The following is a 19,464-nucleotide window of genomic DNA, read 5'->3' on the forward strand; positions in this document are numbered from 1 at the left end:
ATGGGCTATTGACATTGTGGGGCCATTTCCTACAGGTCCTGGAAATTTCAAATTCTTAATTGTGGAAATTGATTATTTTACAAAATGGGTTGAGGCGAAGGCAGTTCGCACTATCACTGGAGTGCAAGTGCGTAATTTTGTTTGGGAATATATTATGTGTAGATTTGGCATTCCGCGAGAGTTGGTTAGCGATAATGGGGCTCAAATAGCGAAAGACCCGTTCAAAACATGGTGCACCGATTTAAATATAATCCAAAAGTTTACGTCGGTGGCACATCCGCAAGCTAATGGCATGTGCGAAGTAACTAATCGTGACATTGTAAGCGGTATTAAAAAGCGGTTATATGAAAAACGCACTGGTTGGGTGGACGAGCTACCCAATGTATTATGGGCGCATCGTACTACTTTCAAGAAAAGTACAGGTGAAACACCCTTTAGTTTAGTATATGGCTCTGAAGCAGTAATACCAGCTGAAATTCTTGTGCCAACGCATCGAATTGCTAACTTTGATGAAGAAGCAAATAGCGAAGATCTATGTGAAAACTTGAATTTAACAGAAGAGCGAAGGTTAATGGGTGCTATCAGGGAGGCTAATAACAAACAGCAAATTGCCAAGTATTACAATAAAAGAGTGCGCGCATTGTCCTTTGATGTAGGCGAATGGGTACTGCAGAATAATGATGCGAGTCGAGCAGAAAAACTTGGTAAGTTGGGACCTAACTGGGAGGGTCCTTATCAAGTTATTGCTATTAATGCGGCAGGATCGTATAAACTCGTAGACATAAAAGGGCGAAATCTCCCCAATGCATGGCATGTTGCTTTGTTGAAGCGATACTATGCATAAATTTGTAAAAATAAAGTGTTGAGGAATGCACATATGTATTCGAAGTGCAAAATGAAATATAAAAAAAACGTAGTTGTTATTTTTCCATGTGTTTTTTATTTTTGCAAGTCTTGATCACACATGTAAGAATATATAGAATAAACACGCGAAAAGATTGCTTATATTGGTAAAATTAATAAGACTTTGCAGCATATTTACAGTTCATGAAATTTTCTATAACATTTGGCTTCAATATACTGGTATGTTTCGCGAAAGTTAAGTCGTGTAGTGATGACATTGCTCACTTACGCAAAACTATTTATCGCGAAAGGATGATAATTTCCTAAGTATTTGATTCAGCCATACTTAGATGCTTCGCGATGCTAATTAATTGCCTAAGGATCGTTTTGGCGAACTTGGAAGATTCATAACGTATAAATATATACAAATACAAATTATTTCGCAAAAGTACATACTTATTATGTGTACGATAATAAAAGTTGGAAATTGCAAAGGGCAAGTCTATGTTATGAATATTGATGATGAAAGCGCTATATAAATAAAAGTACTTGCAAAAAATATAAACAACGAAAATTTTATTAATAAAAGCGAAGAGATAGCTTTAACAGTTGCTTGGCATTTTTTTCCTTAACCTCTGCTGCAAAAAGTTGCTGCTTTAAGTCTTCAGTAGCAGCTTTTTCTGCAGTGACTTCCACAGAAAGATCAGAACAGCGCTTTTCACTGTCTGCAACTTTGGCCTTTTCAGTGTAGTATTTGGCCTTCTCAGCTTCAAGAACATTGAAAAACTGCTCTTGGTGGCACATCATGTCATAGGCAGAGTTAAATGCCATATAGAAGTTCTGCACGAAGCAATTATGTGCTTCTGGTGCAGGAAGCTTTGCGAATTTATGGCGAAGTTCGTCAGGTATCGCCAACTTCATTTGATGGTGTTGGTCTAACGCCGTAGAAGAGGAAGTACAGGTATACCCTGATAATCCGTCAACTCTCACCCCATAGGAGTCGGGTGGAGTGCGGAATAGCTCAATAATCTGGTCGACGGTTCCAGGACTTGGGAAGATTGGGTCACCAGTTGACTTACCTACGATAAAAATAATTTCGCGAATTAGCAAAGAAACATAATAGGTGCAAATGTTATGATAAAGGGGTAATATTTTTGACTTACCCATCTGTTGCTCAGACTCATACTCAGATGTCACCGGATTATCAAAAAGAGTAGTTTCCCACTGCTTTAATTTCTTGCTCTGCGATGATGGAGGAGTCTCATATGGTTGTTTGGCGATGCTTGGTTTGGTGAATGGGGATTTTGTTGCTAAGTCGACAACTGGAATCGATTGCCTCTCCTTATCAGACAATGCTGTCGATTTTGACTCCGGACTTGTTAATAGCTTTGTAATCAGGGTTTTTGTGTTTACTTTGCTATCAACTTCGTCGATTCTCATTTTGATGATAAAGGAGTTGTGAGTAATGTAAGGATTGTGAAGATTGATTGAGAATTTGATTAATTGCAAGTGTTTTGGGTTAACGGGTAAGGATTTTGTGATTGCTGATATCGATATATATATATATATATATATATATATATATATATATATATATATATATATATATATATATATATATATATACATATATATATATATATATACATATATATATACATATATATATATATATATACAGGAGGATTGAGAATGTTAATCGATTATGATTAAGTATCAATCATGTTGATTTAACGGTAATATTTCTCTCCAACGGATAGAGACGGTAACTTTGATTAATTTAACGGTAACAAAGGCATAGCGAAATGATTCAATGCGGTTCGCAGTCATAAATAATTGTGAAATTTTATTTTTAGAGTTTATCATGATATATTTTTTATTCAAAATGTACCATAATAAACTGGGGGGACTTGATCATATACATAGCATTGTATATGTATTTTAAGTGCTAAAGGCTAAAGACAGAAGTTACGCGAAGTGTGCTTATAGGATTTGGAAGATCCGCTAAAAGTTAAGTTCACGGATAAGTTTGCGCATTAATAAAAGACTGCGGATTCTTTCCGCTAAATTAATGCGGACAGTAGATAAATCCGCACACCACGTATATTCGAAAAACTATAAATAGGGAGCTTGGCCTCTCATTTATAGGTTGTTGATTCTACGTCATTTGCCCAGACCTTTGTAATTTTCACTTGTGACTTTGCCCAAGGAACTTTTACATTGTGTTAAGGTGAATCATGCTAATTAACAATCAAGACCGGGTCGGGGTGGTTGATCACTTGATTGATAGAGTGAAAGACGATCATCAGGGCCCAAAACAATCATCAAACATCCCATTCCACCATCTTAATCTCATTACACTCAATCCATAATTAAGTATCTTTAATCTAGAATTGATCAACGTATGTCATTAATCCCCCCAGTTTGGTTGGGTTCAAAATGCCTTTGATCATAACTAAACTCAATTAGCTTTGTTCAAATCGAAATGTTCAATGAGCACTTCTGATGCGCCGAAAACGTCCCATCATCATCCCAACCTGTCACATCCTAGGAAATTGTGATGACTACCTTTAAAGTTACAGCTGTAAAAATCGAAACGATGCGAAACTAAAGGTCGTTGATTAAGATGGAAAGGACACGTGTATGCTCAGGATTAAAGCCTACTGGTGTGGCCCATTTGAAATATTTCTTATAAATAGGGGTATTTAACCTCTCATTTTTACCTTGATACTCTCCATTTCCAAATAGACATTATACGTATCAACTGTTGTCACGCGTTTCGTACTTTTCAAGGTTAGTAAACACCATGTCTAAAGCTGACGTAGAATTAGAGGAAAGTTCCGTAACGACGGAATTGTAAGAAGAACTTATCGACGACCATCCGCCGCTAGGTGACTGGCATGTTATGATACCCTCGCCAGCGCAGCGGGCCCACACACCGCCAGATGATCACTTCACATTATATTGGAAGGTCGTTTCGGTTGGGAATCTACGTCTACCATTAACCCCATTTATAGTTTCTGTCTTGGAATATTATCACATAGGTGTTTCACAGCTGCACCCTCACGCGTGACAGCGTGTGATAATTTTTTAGATGTTCTTCAGAAGGCAGAATAGACCAGCACGCCTGAACGTCTTTTGTGCAACGTTTAAGTTGTCGGCTTCTGGGAAGGGTTGGTTACGTCGGAGAAATCCCCGTCCCTCCACGACTGGAGGGACATGTTTGTTTATATTCACAAGGACGCTCTCGGCGAAGGGTATGCCCATTCAGCTCCATGGCACTTCACACGTCCAGCAGACTTGTCGAAGACACCTGAGCTGGACACAGTGGAGCAGCGGTTGTTCGATTTCTGCAAGGATGCCGAACTTGACATGCGCCAGTAGGGCGAAGTGATGTTAAAGCTTGGTAACGTACAATATTATTGGCCATGGACGAACGAAGTTCCCGTGATTTTGTTCAACAGGGTGGGTATGCTCTTCATGTCATAGCATCCTTTGTAAGTTCTCTTTTAGTTTCAATATTTAACTATTGTTTATTTGCAGAAATGGATTTCGGAGGAGCTGTGGGTCGTCGTACTCTTCAGGGACTTGAGTTTAAAAGAATCAAGAAAACTAATCTACCCGATGGTGATCCCCGCAAGGAAGCAGAACAACGAACGGTTGGGTCCTCAACAAACACCACCACCGAAACCACTATCGTTACTCAAACGAAAACGTCAACTACTGTGATTAATCCAGATCCCATCTCCGTTGTGCCTCCCGAAGCGTAATCCTAAAAGAGACCTTACACTCTAGCGAAGTTCATTGTTACTCCTGGCGGAAGGGAAGTTGCAGAGAGCAACCACAAGAATTTCCATACTAATAATAATCTTAATACGTCTCTGGAATTTCAGTGGCAGAAAGTAATAAAAATTATTGTCTCTCCAGAGAAGAACGTTGACTCCTCCCTTGCCAATTATGAAGATATTTCCTTGGTGCAGAAGGACAAAGCTGTTGTCCTTTCGAGTTCCGGGACCGGTTCTGGTCAACAGGGATCTGGTCACCGAAGTGGTTCACGGGAGGTTCCACATTCTCATGGTTTCGACAAAGAGCTAAGCTTCAGCCACTTAGACATCATTTGGGTCGCTACTTTGTAATTTCTCTCTTTGTGTCTTGAGAGTGTATTCTAATATAATTCAATCTTTGTCGTAAAAAAAAGGTGACATGTATACTCATCTAATCACATTAATGACATTTTTACTTTCATATTTCTCTTCTTTTTTAGTACAAAGTTTTGACGTATTTTCTCCCTCTCAATTTAATAGTCTACATAAAAATATGTAGTTTAAGAATCCCATCATCGTTTTGTTATTTTTTGCTCACTTTTCTGTTTTACCCCAATTTTTTTACCTACTTTTATTTTACATACTACTTTTTTATTACAAAAGCAAAGGTACAAAGAAACGTTACCTTATTATTTTTATCTATTTTTGAAAATGAACTATTAAGTTGGGACATTTTTAAAAGGAAAATAAGTCTATTAAATTGGAAGGGGCCTAGTATCATTTTTTAATTATATTAAAACAGAATTTCTCAATTACAGAAAGAAAGATACATACGTGTCCGTATATTCTATTTCCTGGGCTAAAATGTCCAACTCCAAAATTATTTTCCATAACCAAAACGTAAGTTACGTATAAAAACCCGTACATTACTCTGTGTTTAACAATTAGATCATTTGTACCACATAAAAGAAACGCCGTGGGATCCGAGCTGAAGAACAAGCATCGCCTGTTCGAGGCTTATCGTGGCGTTGGATGGAAGCGTTTGGCAGGCGTGGGTTGCTATCCAACAGGATAGGCAACTGCTTGTTTCAACACGTGGCTTCATCTAATTCGTGAGACTTTTCGACCGTTTGAGTTGATACAAATTTGTTCGTTTAATTCTAAGTATAAAAAAAATTAATGCACTATTATTTGTTATATATATACATCTATTTATCTCTTCCATTTTCAACTTAACAAAAAACACACATACTTTACATAGTTCTTTAATTTAAAAAAAAAAAATGTCAAACACTCCAAATACTTCATATAATCAAGACGAAAATTCCGAAACACCACTTAACAATACCGTTCCATTATTAAATTTATTGGTGTTCGGGAGTGCAAATACTCCCAGATTATCAACCCGACCACTTCAAACACATAGTCAACAACAATTCGCCAACATCACTAGAAATTTATTCGGCTTCAATCAATCTTTACCTCCGATGAATTGAGAAAAATACCAGTGGGCCATTTTTCAAGAACATAACAACAATAGATGTATCAAAACCCACAACAACATCAACAAATGTTTCAAAACCAACAATAAAATCAATAAAAGTTTCAACAACCAATTTTCCGACAACAACAAACGCAAATGCAACAAACGTAAAATCGCAAGAACAACACTCTCAATGACGGACAACACGAAATCACAAGAAAAAAGATAAAGGTTATAATGCCTTTAACTAATTATTATTATTATTATTATTATTATTATTATTATTATTATTATTATTATTATTATTATTATTATTATTATTATTATTATTATTATTATTATTATTATTATTATTATTATTATTATTATTATTATTATTATTATTATTATTATGTTACTTATATATTATAATAATAATTATTTTATTTATATATTAAAATATATAATTATAATTATTTTATAATTATATACAATGTTATTATATATACTATTATAATATAATATAATAATAAGTATAATTATTATAAATATGAATATTATATAAACTGTTTTAGTATAAATAAATAAATAAATAAATAAATAAATATATATATATATATATATATATATATATATATATATATATATATATATACATACTAGTGAAATGACCCGTGGAACCACGGGTTTGTTTAAATGAAACAGTTTAATGATATGTTTTAAGTATTAATTGAACGTAAATGTTAAAGTTATTTAGTTTAATGACCCGTGGAACCACAGAGTCCGATTATGAAACTCATCAACTGAACATTTCATCAAACACCTAAAATTTATATTAAACAATCCATATCCAATCATAAGAGATAATATTGGTTGTCATTTTATTTTAAAAATTAAAATTTTTTTTTTGGGTAAGCAAGGAAACCCTCCTATGAACGAGCACATTTTATTTTAAAAGTGTAAATTAAAATATAAATTTAGAATCGGTTTCCTTCTGTTTAGCTTTTATAACTTCTCGTACTTAATTCAAAATAATTACTTAAAATTATTCAACATTATTTAATTTTAATAATTAAAGTAATTATTAATAAGATTTAATAATAATGATTAATTAACAATATTTAATTTTAATTCAAAATTATTTAGATTAATGACATCACCCACAATGCTTAGATTTTTTTCTTTTTCTTTTTGATTTTTTCTTAACAAAGGAATTAGCCTAATAATGACATCATTATTATAGCATTTTAATATTAACTATAGATATATATACTGTTAGTACATATTATTATTATTATTATTATTATTATTAATATTAATATTACTATAAAAATTTATAGGGAAAGCTTTGGATGAAGACGCATTTCGAGGACCTAAAAAGCGTGGTCGCAAAAAGAGATTTTGTGGTTGGCGGTATGTTTTTGTGATACTTCGGAGAGTCCAATAATCGGAGGAATGGTTGGCAGAATGTTTTTGTGATACCACGGATGCAGGAGCGTTATCTCGTGATAAGAGTTCGAGTTCGTTAATGGTGAAAAAATTTATGGACTATATGACTAATGTGGCCTCGAAAAAGACTAGTGCGATTGATAATTTCAACGAATACGTTACTATGCAAACCGCTCTAACCGGTATTGATTTGTTAGGGAGATCATCATCTTAAATGGAGGACCCAGAAGATGTGATACGTCTTCAAAATCTTAAATAAATGGTTAATCGCAAGTTGAAAACACGAACAATGATAATTCAGACACGTAGGATTAGTTTATGTTTTTAGTCTTTATTTTATGAATTTAAATTATGTAATTTTTTTAGGATTTATGTTTTTTATTTATTTATGATTTTCAATTCACTAGTATTAATAATAATAAATAATAAATTAATTAAATGTCTTTATATTTAATTAAACAATTTAAAACAAATTATATAACACAAATACCCAGACACTGGGTGTGTTTGGCACAAGAGCTTATGGGAGCTTATGAGAGCTTGAGCTTATGATTTTAATAAGCTCCAAGTAATAAGCTTTGTTTGGTAAACATAAAAAGTAGAGCTTATGAAAATTATAAGCTCTAGAAAAAGAAGCTACTTTTAGTAGCTTATGAAAAAAAGTAGAGCTTATGAACTGGAAAATAAGCTCCAGCTAGTTTATCAAACACTTATAAAAAATAATAAGCTCCAGCTACTCCAGCTCCAGCTCCAGCTCTAGCCCATAAGCTCCAGCTCCAGCTCCAGCTCCAGCTCCAGCTCCAGCCCATAAGCTTCAGCTTCAACTATAAGCTCCAGCTCCAGCTAGTTTCATCCGAACACACCCACTATCTAATTATAAAAAAAGTGGAAAAAAAAAAACAAAATATCACCAGCCCACCAAATATCAAATCGATAGCATCTATTGTTGTGCAACGAAAGTGCGTAGAGTTTCTTTCCCGTCTTCCAACGTCAACTCTCAATTGAGAAAATAAAAAATAAACACGTGGTACATCCAGTCACCATCGCCGACAGTACACGTCACTTCACGGCGTTTATCCGTCATAATTTCCTGTTGCCATGGCGGTGGCGACTACTAATTCTGCTAGCGACAACATCGCACCTCCATCACAATCAATGGATAAACCACCGTCAACAAACACCGCCGTTGCTACTTCCGGCGGCAATGAATCTCCGTCCGCGGTACAAGGTTCCTCGTCGGCGGTAACGGCAGATCCGGTTGATAGTTCTACTTCGTCACCTAAACCTAACAGACTACTCGAATTTCAGGTGCGGTTAATACAATTTGTATCGGAGATCGAAGATCACGTTGACTATTTGACTTATCAATAATTTTTTAAATATTTAATTTAACTATTTTTTAATCTGCTTCAGCCGTCTTTGAGAAGTGAAGAATATCGGCAGCTGTTTCGTCTTCCTCCTGAAGAAGTACTTATCTTTACTTTCTTCAGAAACCGTTTATATATGTAGTTTATGTTGATTTTGTGTTATTTTTGTGAATTGTTTTTGTCATACCTGAGAGCAAATACAAAAGATTAAGTAAGAAACAAAAATTGAATTGATTATTGATTATATCTTTTATTTAGTCTAATTGATAATTGATTACAATTGGAATAGATATTTGCATATGTGTTGCAGAGTATTATCAAACTATTCAGGTAGTATTTGAATGTTTAGTTATAATATATTATGATGACTCTAGCCTCTCCAAATATAATACTCTCTAATAAAGAATATAGAACCTTATGAAGAGTCTGTATGTATTGAAAATGATGAATGCCAATGCAGTTTAGGTGGGTTAGGATTTTGGAGGTAATGATTGCCAATGTGAAGAACATATGTAACATTTATCATTTGGAATATAAAGGATAGTTCATGTAAACAGTATGTAAATCTACTGTGGATTAGTCTCCGTGATGCAGCTATCCAGTTAGAAACACTTTCAGAATTTTAGTCGAATTCATTTACATACTAACTAGATTATTAGGATACCTTGTACGCTTTAAGATTAGTTGTACTGCTGTGTTTAGTAGGGCCTACTTGGTTTTTATAGACTGATTGGTTTATAGTATATGCTAGTGAAGGAAGCAGGGGCATGGTGTGCAGTACTGCAGTAGAGGCAGGTTAGGGAGCTGCGCAGACATAAAATGGTGAAATCGTGTTTGGTTTGTTTTATAAAATCAGGAATTTGTATGTTTAAACTAATGTTAAGTCTATGGTTGAACTAGTGTTAATTCAATGCTACTTGTTATCCTTTATTATAACCCTTTGATTCGCTCGCTCTTGTCTACCCATGTTGAATTCTTTTTACTGATATTGTACACTTTGTTCCCACTGAATGGGGTTTCGGTGAATTGGTGGTACCTGTCCTTAAGCATATAGATCGTTGTTGATATATTAGCATCTAGGTGTTATTGTAGATTTGTAGTAGCTTTACTCTCTCTAATTCTTCTTCAAACTTTAGAATGCATAATCTTCACCCCCGTGTTTCGTTAACTTTATTTGTCTTTGTACCAGGTCCTTATTCAAGATTTCAATTGCGCATTGCAAGAAAATTTCATTCTTCAGGTTGGGTTGGTCCTTTTAATGTTTAATGTTAAGTTACTTTTTGGTATTGTTATCTTGTTTTGCGCGCTCATCATTATATGATGTATTGTACCTGCTATGTTTTGCCACTTTTTGTTATAAGTGATGACATATCAGCATATATATGGGCTTCAAGATCAATTGGTGACATAAATGGTTTTTTTAACAGCCCCTTAGCCCCATTTTACCTCCACCACTTCTAAGCTTCCCTTTTCCCTTCCTACTTAAGAACACATTAATGAATGTGCTCAATTTATTATTGTTTCTAATTATTCTCGCTTGATGTGTTGTAGGGTCATATGTACCTGTTTGTTCATCACATATGCTTTTACTCGAACCTATTTGGATTTGAGACAAAGGTACTTTTATGTACTTCTAGTATTATATAGATTTAAATCAGTCATTGTGCTACTATTGTTCTGCACACGAAATGTTGTTTTCGCTATCGTAGTATGTGCTGTTACATTCGGTCTACATTTATGTTTTTTTGTTCCCTTGGTATCATCAAGTAGTGTTCATATACAGTTATACACACAATTTGATTTAGTTGCACAAAGTCGGTAACCATTTGGGTGGTATCACTTGAAAGTGTTGTGTTTTTGAAGCAAATAAGGAAATAACTATCTTTATCAGGGGTTGTGATTGCAATAAAATTCTTTTTGTTGGTAGTTTATGTAGTGAAGTAGTATTGAACTAATTTGGTTGGTGCCTTTCTCATTGAAGTAACTGTTCAATTGTTCAAATCACTTAATAGCGTTGTAGGGTATGTTTAATTATCATCCAGCACATTTAACACGGTATATGCATTGGACTATACAGATTCTTTTGTACATGTTACTTGCCCGATTCCACTCTGTGATTAGTTATCCTATTTTATGACGTTAATTGATTGGACCCTGGTTGTTTGGATGCAGAAAATAATTGCTTTCGATGAAATTACCTCAGTAAATAGAGCAAAGACTGCCGGAATATTCCCTACTGCCATAGAACTAACAGCTTCAGACAAAAAGGTAGCATTTTTAATCTTTCTCTACTGTTATTGTCATTGGAACAACACATTATGCTTTTGGGTGAAGTGGTGAATATTTGTTGTTGATGTTTTGACATGTCTTTGTTTTGCAGTATTTTTTCACTTCGTTCTTATCGCGTGATGAAGCCTTTAAGCTCATCAATGATGGATGGGTAGAACATGGAAATGGAAGTAAAGCTGTATCTGATCAGCAGGTTGGATCTTTAATACATTTTACAAATGCTGATAAATTGATCATCATGTTTGATGAATATTTCATATACTTTCTTTTGCTTTTTCTGTGATTTATGTTAATTAAAGTATCCAGTTTGGTAAAAACTTATATTTATATGTCGACTGTTTGCAGGAATCAAGATCCGAATTGATTGATGAAGAGCCTGAAATTGTTGTAGCTGAAGATTCAGATGAGACTAGGCTTCTGAGAGATGATTTCGAAACTATAAACACGTATGTTACTGAACAGGAAATAAATTACTTTACAGTTAGCTATCACATTTATTAACTAACCTCGTTTGAAAATTGAAATAGAAACACGAATGTTGATCCACCAGAACAACCCAACGGTTCTGCAGTTGAAGCTGAAGTGCCGGTGACATCATCGAGAGTGCAAGATGATGTAGATGAGGATACCATCATTGTTCAGAATACTGATTGTTCATCTTCTGGGGTAACTTTAGCATGGGAGGTTGAGGATGCTGATGCACCTAATGGTTAGTTTCCTATAGAATGGTTTATGATTTCAGTTTTCAATATGTAACGGGTTGTTTCGGTCGAGTGTTTGGTAATGAGGAACTGGGAAAGGAGATGGAATTGATAAATGGTGTTTGGTTTGAGGGTATGAGTTATAAATTTTGGAATTACATCTTCAAACTTGGGCCTTCAATCTTGCTAATTGATACGTAACTAATATAGTTGTTACTTTCCCTAATATGATTATCATATGAAAAATATTACAAGTGTACCATATTATGACCATGACTACTTCACTGTCGTGCTGAAAGTACAATTCAGAGGTCCAAGTATATATATATATATATATATATATATATATATATATATATATATATATATATATATATATATATATATATATATATATATATATATATATTTATTCTTATCTTTTAACATTGATTTTTTGTCTGTTCAGTTCCTGAGGGTTATACACTGGCTGCGGAATCCACATTTCCGGTATTATCTTTGGCTATAAAATCTCTTTCGAATGCGTACTTTAGAAAAATTTCTGATTGCTTCTATCTTTCATGCAGATAAAGGTGGATGAGTTCTTTAATCTATTTTTTTCAGACGCCGCCCTCCCTTTTCTTGAATCATATCACAAAAAATGTGGAGATAAAGGTGCTTAGGGATGGATCTTAATCATCTTATGCATTTGAGATTTAAATCACTATGCTTTTTTTTAAATCAACTTCTTTTTTGTTTCCAGATCTTGTTTGCACGTCATGGAAGCCCCATGATCAACCGGGTTATGCTCGTGAAGTATCATTTCAGCATCCAATCAAAATTTATTTCGGTACAGATGTTGTATTGGCATGTGTAAACACTTGCGGCTTTTAGTTTTCTTTGTTGCAGTTTTTATATTAATTTAATTGCTTATGTGTAGGTGCGAAATTTGGTAGTTGCAATGAGGTACAGAGCTTTCGAGTTTACAGAAACAGGTAGGAGTGTAGGACTGCAGCTCTGAAGTGGGTGAATTATACAAATATGTTTAGAATTACTTTTCTGTGTACTTTTTTTGTTGACATGAATTTTGTTATTGCGTCTTTTGTGTAACTTTGTCAAACCTATTTATGTATAGTTTTCTGCCTCCTTTTTCTTGTTTTTAACTTTCTTTTGTGGCAGTCATTTGGTTGTGAAGACCTCACAAGTAATCAGTGATGTTCCTTATGGAGATTACTTTTCTGTGGAGGTATGCGTTTTGCTTCATTTAATCTAAATAGAACTAATGCACTTAGTTTTGGTCATTAATTTCTCTGATAGATGTTCTAGTCTGATGTTCTGGTCTACACTGTTGTAAAAGTCGGCTGAGTCAACCCGACGGGTCGGTCTGGGGACTAACCAGTCCCGTTACGTTCAATTACGCCTAAAAAGTCGGTCAACGCTAGAAAGTCGGGTTGAGTTGGGCTGAGTCGGCCATAGTGGTCAAATATGCTCAATTTATCTATTACTAAAAGTCAACGCTGGTCAACGACCTTCTCGTCTTGTCCCCAACCTGACCGACTCCCGACCGACTCGTCCCCGGCTCGCAACTTTTACAACCTTGCTAGTCTAGGTATGTAAACATTCATGAATGTGTTTGGACAGGGTATTTCTTCTTCTATTGTATATTTTGAAGTAATTTGGTACTATTCCTTTATACTAATTGCTTTCTTATAAAGCCTAAACTTGTGTGATGTTCTTTTCTTACATGTTTTGTAGTTTAAGAACAAGAATAATCAACAACTTTTATTTGGTACATCGTACAGGGGCTATGGGATGTCGTGCCGAATTCAAATGATGGTTGCACATTAAGGGTATATGTGGATGTCGCTTTTTCTAAGAGAACCATGTGGAAAGGTTTGCCTGAGTAATCTGTTTTGATTAACAACACATATTCGATTTCATAGATAATCTAGATAGGATTGTCTATAATGATAGACAAATGAAAGATTTTCTCAAGATTCTTATTCACCGACTTGATATATTGAATATTGGTTGGTTGAACTTAAAAATTCACTCATTGAAATTAAATAAGTAAAGAATTAAATTTGATTCAGTTGGATGGTTGAGTTTTTCTGTTTCCAATGTTGTTACGGAATAGCATACATATGTGACATGATGATAAATAGTGGATTTACAATTTTTAGGGAAGATAGTGCAAGCTACCATTGAAGAGTGCCGAGAAACTTTTGCAGCCTTTATAGAACTGGTAGTTTTTTATTCTCCATTATTATTTTATTATACTTTGATTCCATTCATCTTAAATGACTCGTAAACATTATATCAATAAATGCCTTTCAGGCAAATGCTCTACTGAAACGGAAGAGTATTGATAAACAAGGTAACATCTATTAATTAATTCATACACTTTCATTATATCCAATGTGGTTTGTGTATCTTATAATATTCACCGTTGTTTTATTTTAGCCAACGTGATCCCTGAGGTAAACGTAGAAGCACAGGTGCGGACCCCCGACCAGTCAGTTACTCCTCCTCAGCTGCGTACCCCAGACATGACAACAACGCACACTGTTCCACAGTCCCAGGAAACAATACACGTCAGCACCCCGTTGCAAACGTTTTCAAGCGTTTCTGCTGCCGCTGCTTCTTTTTTCAAAGATTCCATTAGAAAACTATTTTCATCTATCAAGTCTCAAAACCAGGTTCAAGCCTTTGTTGTTATCCTCCTGGCTATCGTCATCCTTTTGATGCAGGTACTTTCTTCTTCTACCATTTTTTGCTAACAACTAAACTTGTAATTTGTAAATGTTCATTGTGTTTTTTGGGTTTTGATGTAGATAAGCATAGTTGTGCTGCTACTCAGACCACAAACTGTGCAAGTAGTTTCTGACACTGCCTGGATGAGCACCAATCGTATCAACAGAAGGGCAGAAACAGTTACGTTACTAAACAAACAAATTGACCATCTCAAGGAGGAAATGCTTATTGTTGAGACGGTACTGGAGAAAATGAGACATGAGCATGATATGTTAAGTGTTCAACTCAAAAAGTTGATGCTTCAAAAAACATAACATTTTAAGATAGACTCCGAGTGACGAAATAAAGATGGGATCTCAACCAATGTGGTTGTGCATTCTCTCCTTTATTTTTCCCTTTGATTCATCAAAGTCAATATGCAGATTATAAAATTGTAATGAGTCGTGAATAGTCTGAAGTGATACCAAAAGTGTGTATAGTCGATGTTTGTCTTTGTAATATGCCTAATCAGTCTAAAGAAGCGTTAATAATCTATTCCTCTGAGCAATAAGCTGAGCACGTGTTGCATTATTCTAAAAATATGGGCGTTACACCCTTTAAGTTGTGCTAAATTTGGTATTTTGGTATATGTGGTGCAGTTCCTTAGACTGTTTCTAACTCCCTGTGACATCACAGACAGATTTGTACTTTTTGGCTCAAAAAGTGCATCTGCCTGTGACATGGCAGTGTCAAATTTTGACCCCCCAAATAACCCCAAATGTCAAATGCTAGTGTCAAATTCAGTAGGGTTTACCAGTTTTTTTTTTTCAAATGATTTAAAATGGTAAATAAATATAACAAAATAAAATAAATTACATTAAAATGGTAAATAAATACAACAAAATAAAATAAATAACATTAATAAAAAATACATATTAATTTTTGATAAGAATTTAAAAGTACATAGATTGACGATTATATAGATTAATTGAATTAATTGATTGACTTCGGAATCATCATCTTCTATTTTTTGAATTAATTGAACAATCCGCAAATCTTCGGAGTCAGAATTAGACCCCCGTAACCTCGAATCCATTTATAAACTAATAAACTTTTGTAAAAAAAATAAAAAGTAGAAAGAAATAGAGTAAGTAAGAATGAATTGTGTGAAAAATGATATGATTGTTGGGGTTTAAATAGGAGTAAAATGGAGTAAAAATTGAGTTTAAAAAAAAAAAAAAAACCAAATAATGGGTATATATCCGTTGGGTAACGGATATATTACCCCACCCAATCATTTGCTGCCACCACACCATTTGAAACCCCTTTTTTCAGTCAAAATGCCGACTGACGCCCCCCAGCGTCAAAAACTGACGCCCCGTTAATGGCGTCAGGAGCGTCAGTTTATGCCAACTCGTATCTGACGCCGCGTTAGATTCAGTCTTACTATTGCCACAGAAAGTCTAAAACGAAATTTTAACAAATATCATGATTTGGTCTGGTTTTGCATTTGTTGTTATAGGAATTTCAAAATTGGCCGGTTTAGGTTTAGAGCTGGTTGTGGTTATAGAGGCAAAGCATACAATATCTAACATATGTATAAATAACTGTTGACTTTTTACCTTATCTAAGATTTGCGTTTTTGGAAATGAGCTTTTAAACATTAAAGTTAATAAGCTGCAAGCTCGAATTTTTAACCTAAGCTACACACCCCTTAATCTTAACTTTTAGCTTTGATAGTGTTGATTTTGTTTCTTGTTAAGGGTCAACATCTAAATTAAAATATGAACCTACTCAAAAATATAAAAGGTAAACGGTTTATTTTTGAGTCAGCAGTAAGCGTCGATTTATTGATGTCTTGGCTGCCGTTTAGAGCCTAAATTGAATTTCATGCAGGATTTAAAACTCATGAAAATGAAAATTTGATTAAACCATTTTTATGACATCTCAATTTTACTTTTTTTTTTTTTAAAATTAAATTTGCTACTTCTTAGCCTGATTGAAAATGACTTGTTTTTATTATCATATAGGAGAAAGATTGTCTACATCTCACCTCCCACATACACCACTAATGTAATATTGAGTTTTGTTGTTGTATATATATATATACAGGGAAAAGATCCAGAGCTAAGCAACCCTTTTCAAGACAAAGGGATAAGTAAATTTGCTATTTTTATAAAATTAAATTCAGAACCAAGATTTTGTTTAAAAAATTTCCGGGGTTAGTATTTATTGTCTAGATTCAGAAAACAAATAAAATTTATTTTTTTATACAACACGTTAACTAATGGTGTATCCTATGGAATACACGCATAAAAGCATCGTTTTTATACAGCAGAATGGATCAAAAAGCATGAAAGATGGCAATATATGGCAGTTTTTAGCATTTTTCGTCCAGCGTCTAGCAGGCCACCCAGCGTCATGCATAAGCTCTGCAGACAGCTTCTATGCTTAAGCCCTTTTACTAGGCGCGTGAGCGGCACGCAGCCACGCCAAAGTCGGTTCCGGATATTTCGCATAACAGAATTAATCAGCGTTTGACACGTGTATCCCGAGAATTTCGAATATTCTACGCCTATAAATAGACCCCTTGGGTCACCACATTTCATATATCGGAACTTCAGTCAGAGAGAAGTATACTTTCTCTCACACACAGTTCTTTCTCACTCTAAAACATTAACCGCTTAGCAATAGAACGCTAGACGGATCAATTCCAGATTCATCCAAAGACTGATTGAGGCCGCCCCACGGATTTCTCATCCGTGTTCCGAGTCTGCAGGGATTACTTCCCGAGGGCAAACAGCAGTCGGCATCATATCGCTTAACGCTAGGCTGTTATTGTCCTGTACTGGTACCTTTCACCCGCTATATGGAAAATAGTTCCAACATATGGCATCATCCGTTCTAAAGAATCACTCATCTCTCAAGAGTAAAGCAACTAATACTAATAAGATAATACCTATTGAAGTAAACATGATACGTACTGTGACGACCCGAAAATTTCCGACCAAATTTAAACTTAATCTTATTTGATTTCGACACGATAAGCAAAGTCTGTAATGTTGAATCTCAAAATTTTTGAACTGTTTTCTTACATTCATTAAACTCCGACTGCTCATGATGATTCACGAACCACTATCTGTAAATAAATAAATAAATAAATAAATAAATAAATAAATAAATAAATAAATATATATATATATATATATATATATATATATATATATATATATATATATATATATATATATATATATAGACACAAGTACTTAAAAACAGTCTACGAACGAGTTATGAGTACACCGGATATCACCCCTTTTAGTCTGGTAATCTGAGAATTTGGGAACCGAGCTCCAAATTGACGCGAATCCTAAAGATAGATCTATGGGCTCTAACAAGCCCCAGTTAGAGAATTTGAACTGCTTTAGTACTTCAAAATAGGTATACAACCGCCAGCTTTAAAAGATATGATCTGTTTGTGAGGTGTACACAACCATCATATTTAAAAGAGTGGCCTGATTGTATGCTTTTTGCATGACCGTGCGGAATGCCGGTATGCGGGGGATATTCTAGATGCATTTTGTTAAGGTCGATTACCAGGTGTTTGTAGTTCGTATGAATGACTTTTATACACAGGTTATGTGTATTAGTTTTTGTGCACGAGATATGTGTACGATTATTAAAAATCGCGAGGCAACCTACGAGGGAGAAAAGGATACGAACCTACTCTGCTAAGCATTATGAAATATGATTTCGTACACGAGATAGGTGTACTGTATTTAAATCTTGTGGTCTATTAAAATAATGAATTTTATTGTTTACGATAAACCTATGAACTCACCAACCTTTTGGTTGACACTTGAAAGCATGTTTATTCTCAGGTTTGAAAGAAATCCTCCGCTGTGCATTTGCTCATTTTAGAGATATTACTTGGAGTCATTCATGACATATTTCAAAAGACGTTGCATTCGAGTCGTTGAGTTCATCAAGATTATTATTAAGTCAATTATAGGTTGGATATATTCTGAAATGGTATGCATGTCTGTCAACTTTCGATGTGATGAAAGTTTGTCTTTTAAAAACGAATGCAATGTTTGTAATATGTATCATATAGAGGTCAAGTACCTCGCAATGAAATCAATTATTATGTAACGTTTATAATCGATATGAACGGGGCATTTCAGTTGGTATTAGAGCGGTGTTCTTAGCGAACCAGGTCTTGCATTAGTGTGTCTAACTGATAGTTGTTTCGATGCATTAGTGAGTCTGGACTTCGACTGTGTCTGCATGTCAAAAGTTTTGCTTATCATTTTGTGTCGAAAATTACCTGTTTATCATTCTTAGGGAATCACTTGCTTATCACTCTTAGTCTAGACACATCTTACTGCATTGATTGCATAAATAGTGTATAGATAAAAATTCATATCTTAGCGTATCTGTTACTGTAGACTTTTCCTGACAGCTTCCGTAGATTCCTCCGTAACTTATGGGATTTTAGTATTATATATGCATATGTAAATCATGTATTGCAGGGTACTAATATACATCCTATAATCTATTTCATATCAAAAATCTTTCATCTGATCGTACAAGATGGATCCCTCCACCAGTTCGAATTCCTTAGATTCTGACAGCTATTCCGATATGGATTTTCACACGAGCTCCGGCCGCAGTATAACCGGAATGGATAAACTAATTAGCCATCTTCTGTTATGGATGAATTGGGGATGAGTTCGTAGTCTACTTAATCAACGAAAACGAGAAGAAGGCAATTCCTTTCCACCAACCAAATTTCCCTCTTGACGAAGAACCTGAAGCACTTACCGGCGAACCTGTCCGTAATACCATTTTCACCCTCATTTCCCGAATATCTCGCC

The 19,464-nt window shown here is 34.6% G+C and overlaps 1 protein-coding gene across 1 annotated transcript; it reads left to right on the top strand.

Moving 5' to 3' along the window:
• Nucleotides 1-8,462: 8,462 nt before the first annotated feature.
• On the top strand, nucleotides 8,463-15,177 carry LOC139871835 (protein VASCULAR ASSOCIATED DEATH 1, chloroplastic). The gene is made up of 18 exons (XM_071859579.1): nucleotides 8,463-8,826; nucleotides 8,932-8,985; nucleotides 10,075-10,125; nucleotides 10,437-10,502; nucleotides 11,058-11,153; nucleotides 11,266-11,367; nucleotides 11,520-11,620; nucleotides 11,702-11,883; nucleotides 12,324-12,364; nucleotides 12,442-12,529; nucleotides 12,618-12,704; nucleotides 12,795-12,849; nucleotides 13,034-13,100; nucleotides 13,657-13,747; nucleotides 14,038-14,099; nucleotides 14,192-14,231; nucleotides 14,318-14,604; nucleotides 14,689-15,177. Exons 1-18 carry the CDS (start codon nucleotides 8,617-8,619, stop codon nucleotides 14,920-14,922), a joined length of 1,914 nt encoding a protein of 637 aa, XP_071715680.1. The 5' UTR covers nucleotides 8,463-8,616; the 3' UTR covers nucleotides 14,923-15,177.
• Nucleotides 15,178-19,464: the final 4,287 nt, after the last annotated feature.

The sequence above is a fragment of the Rutidosis leptorrhynchoides genome, chromosome 10 (genome assembly GCF_046630445.1).
Source record: "Rutidosis leptorrhynchoides isolate AG116_Rl617_1_P2 chromosome 10, CSIRO_AGI_Rlap_v1, whole genome shotgun sequence".
Taxonomy (NCBI): domain Eukaryota; kingdom Viridiplantae; phylum Streptophyta; class Magnoliopsida; order Asterales; family Asteraceae; genus Rutidosis; species Rutidosis leptorrhynchoides.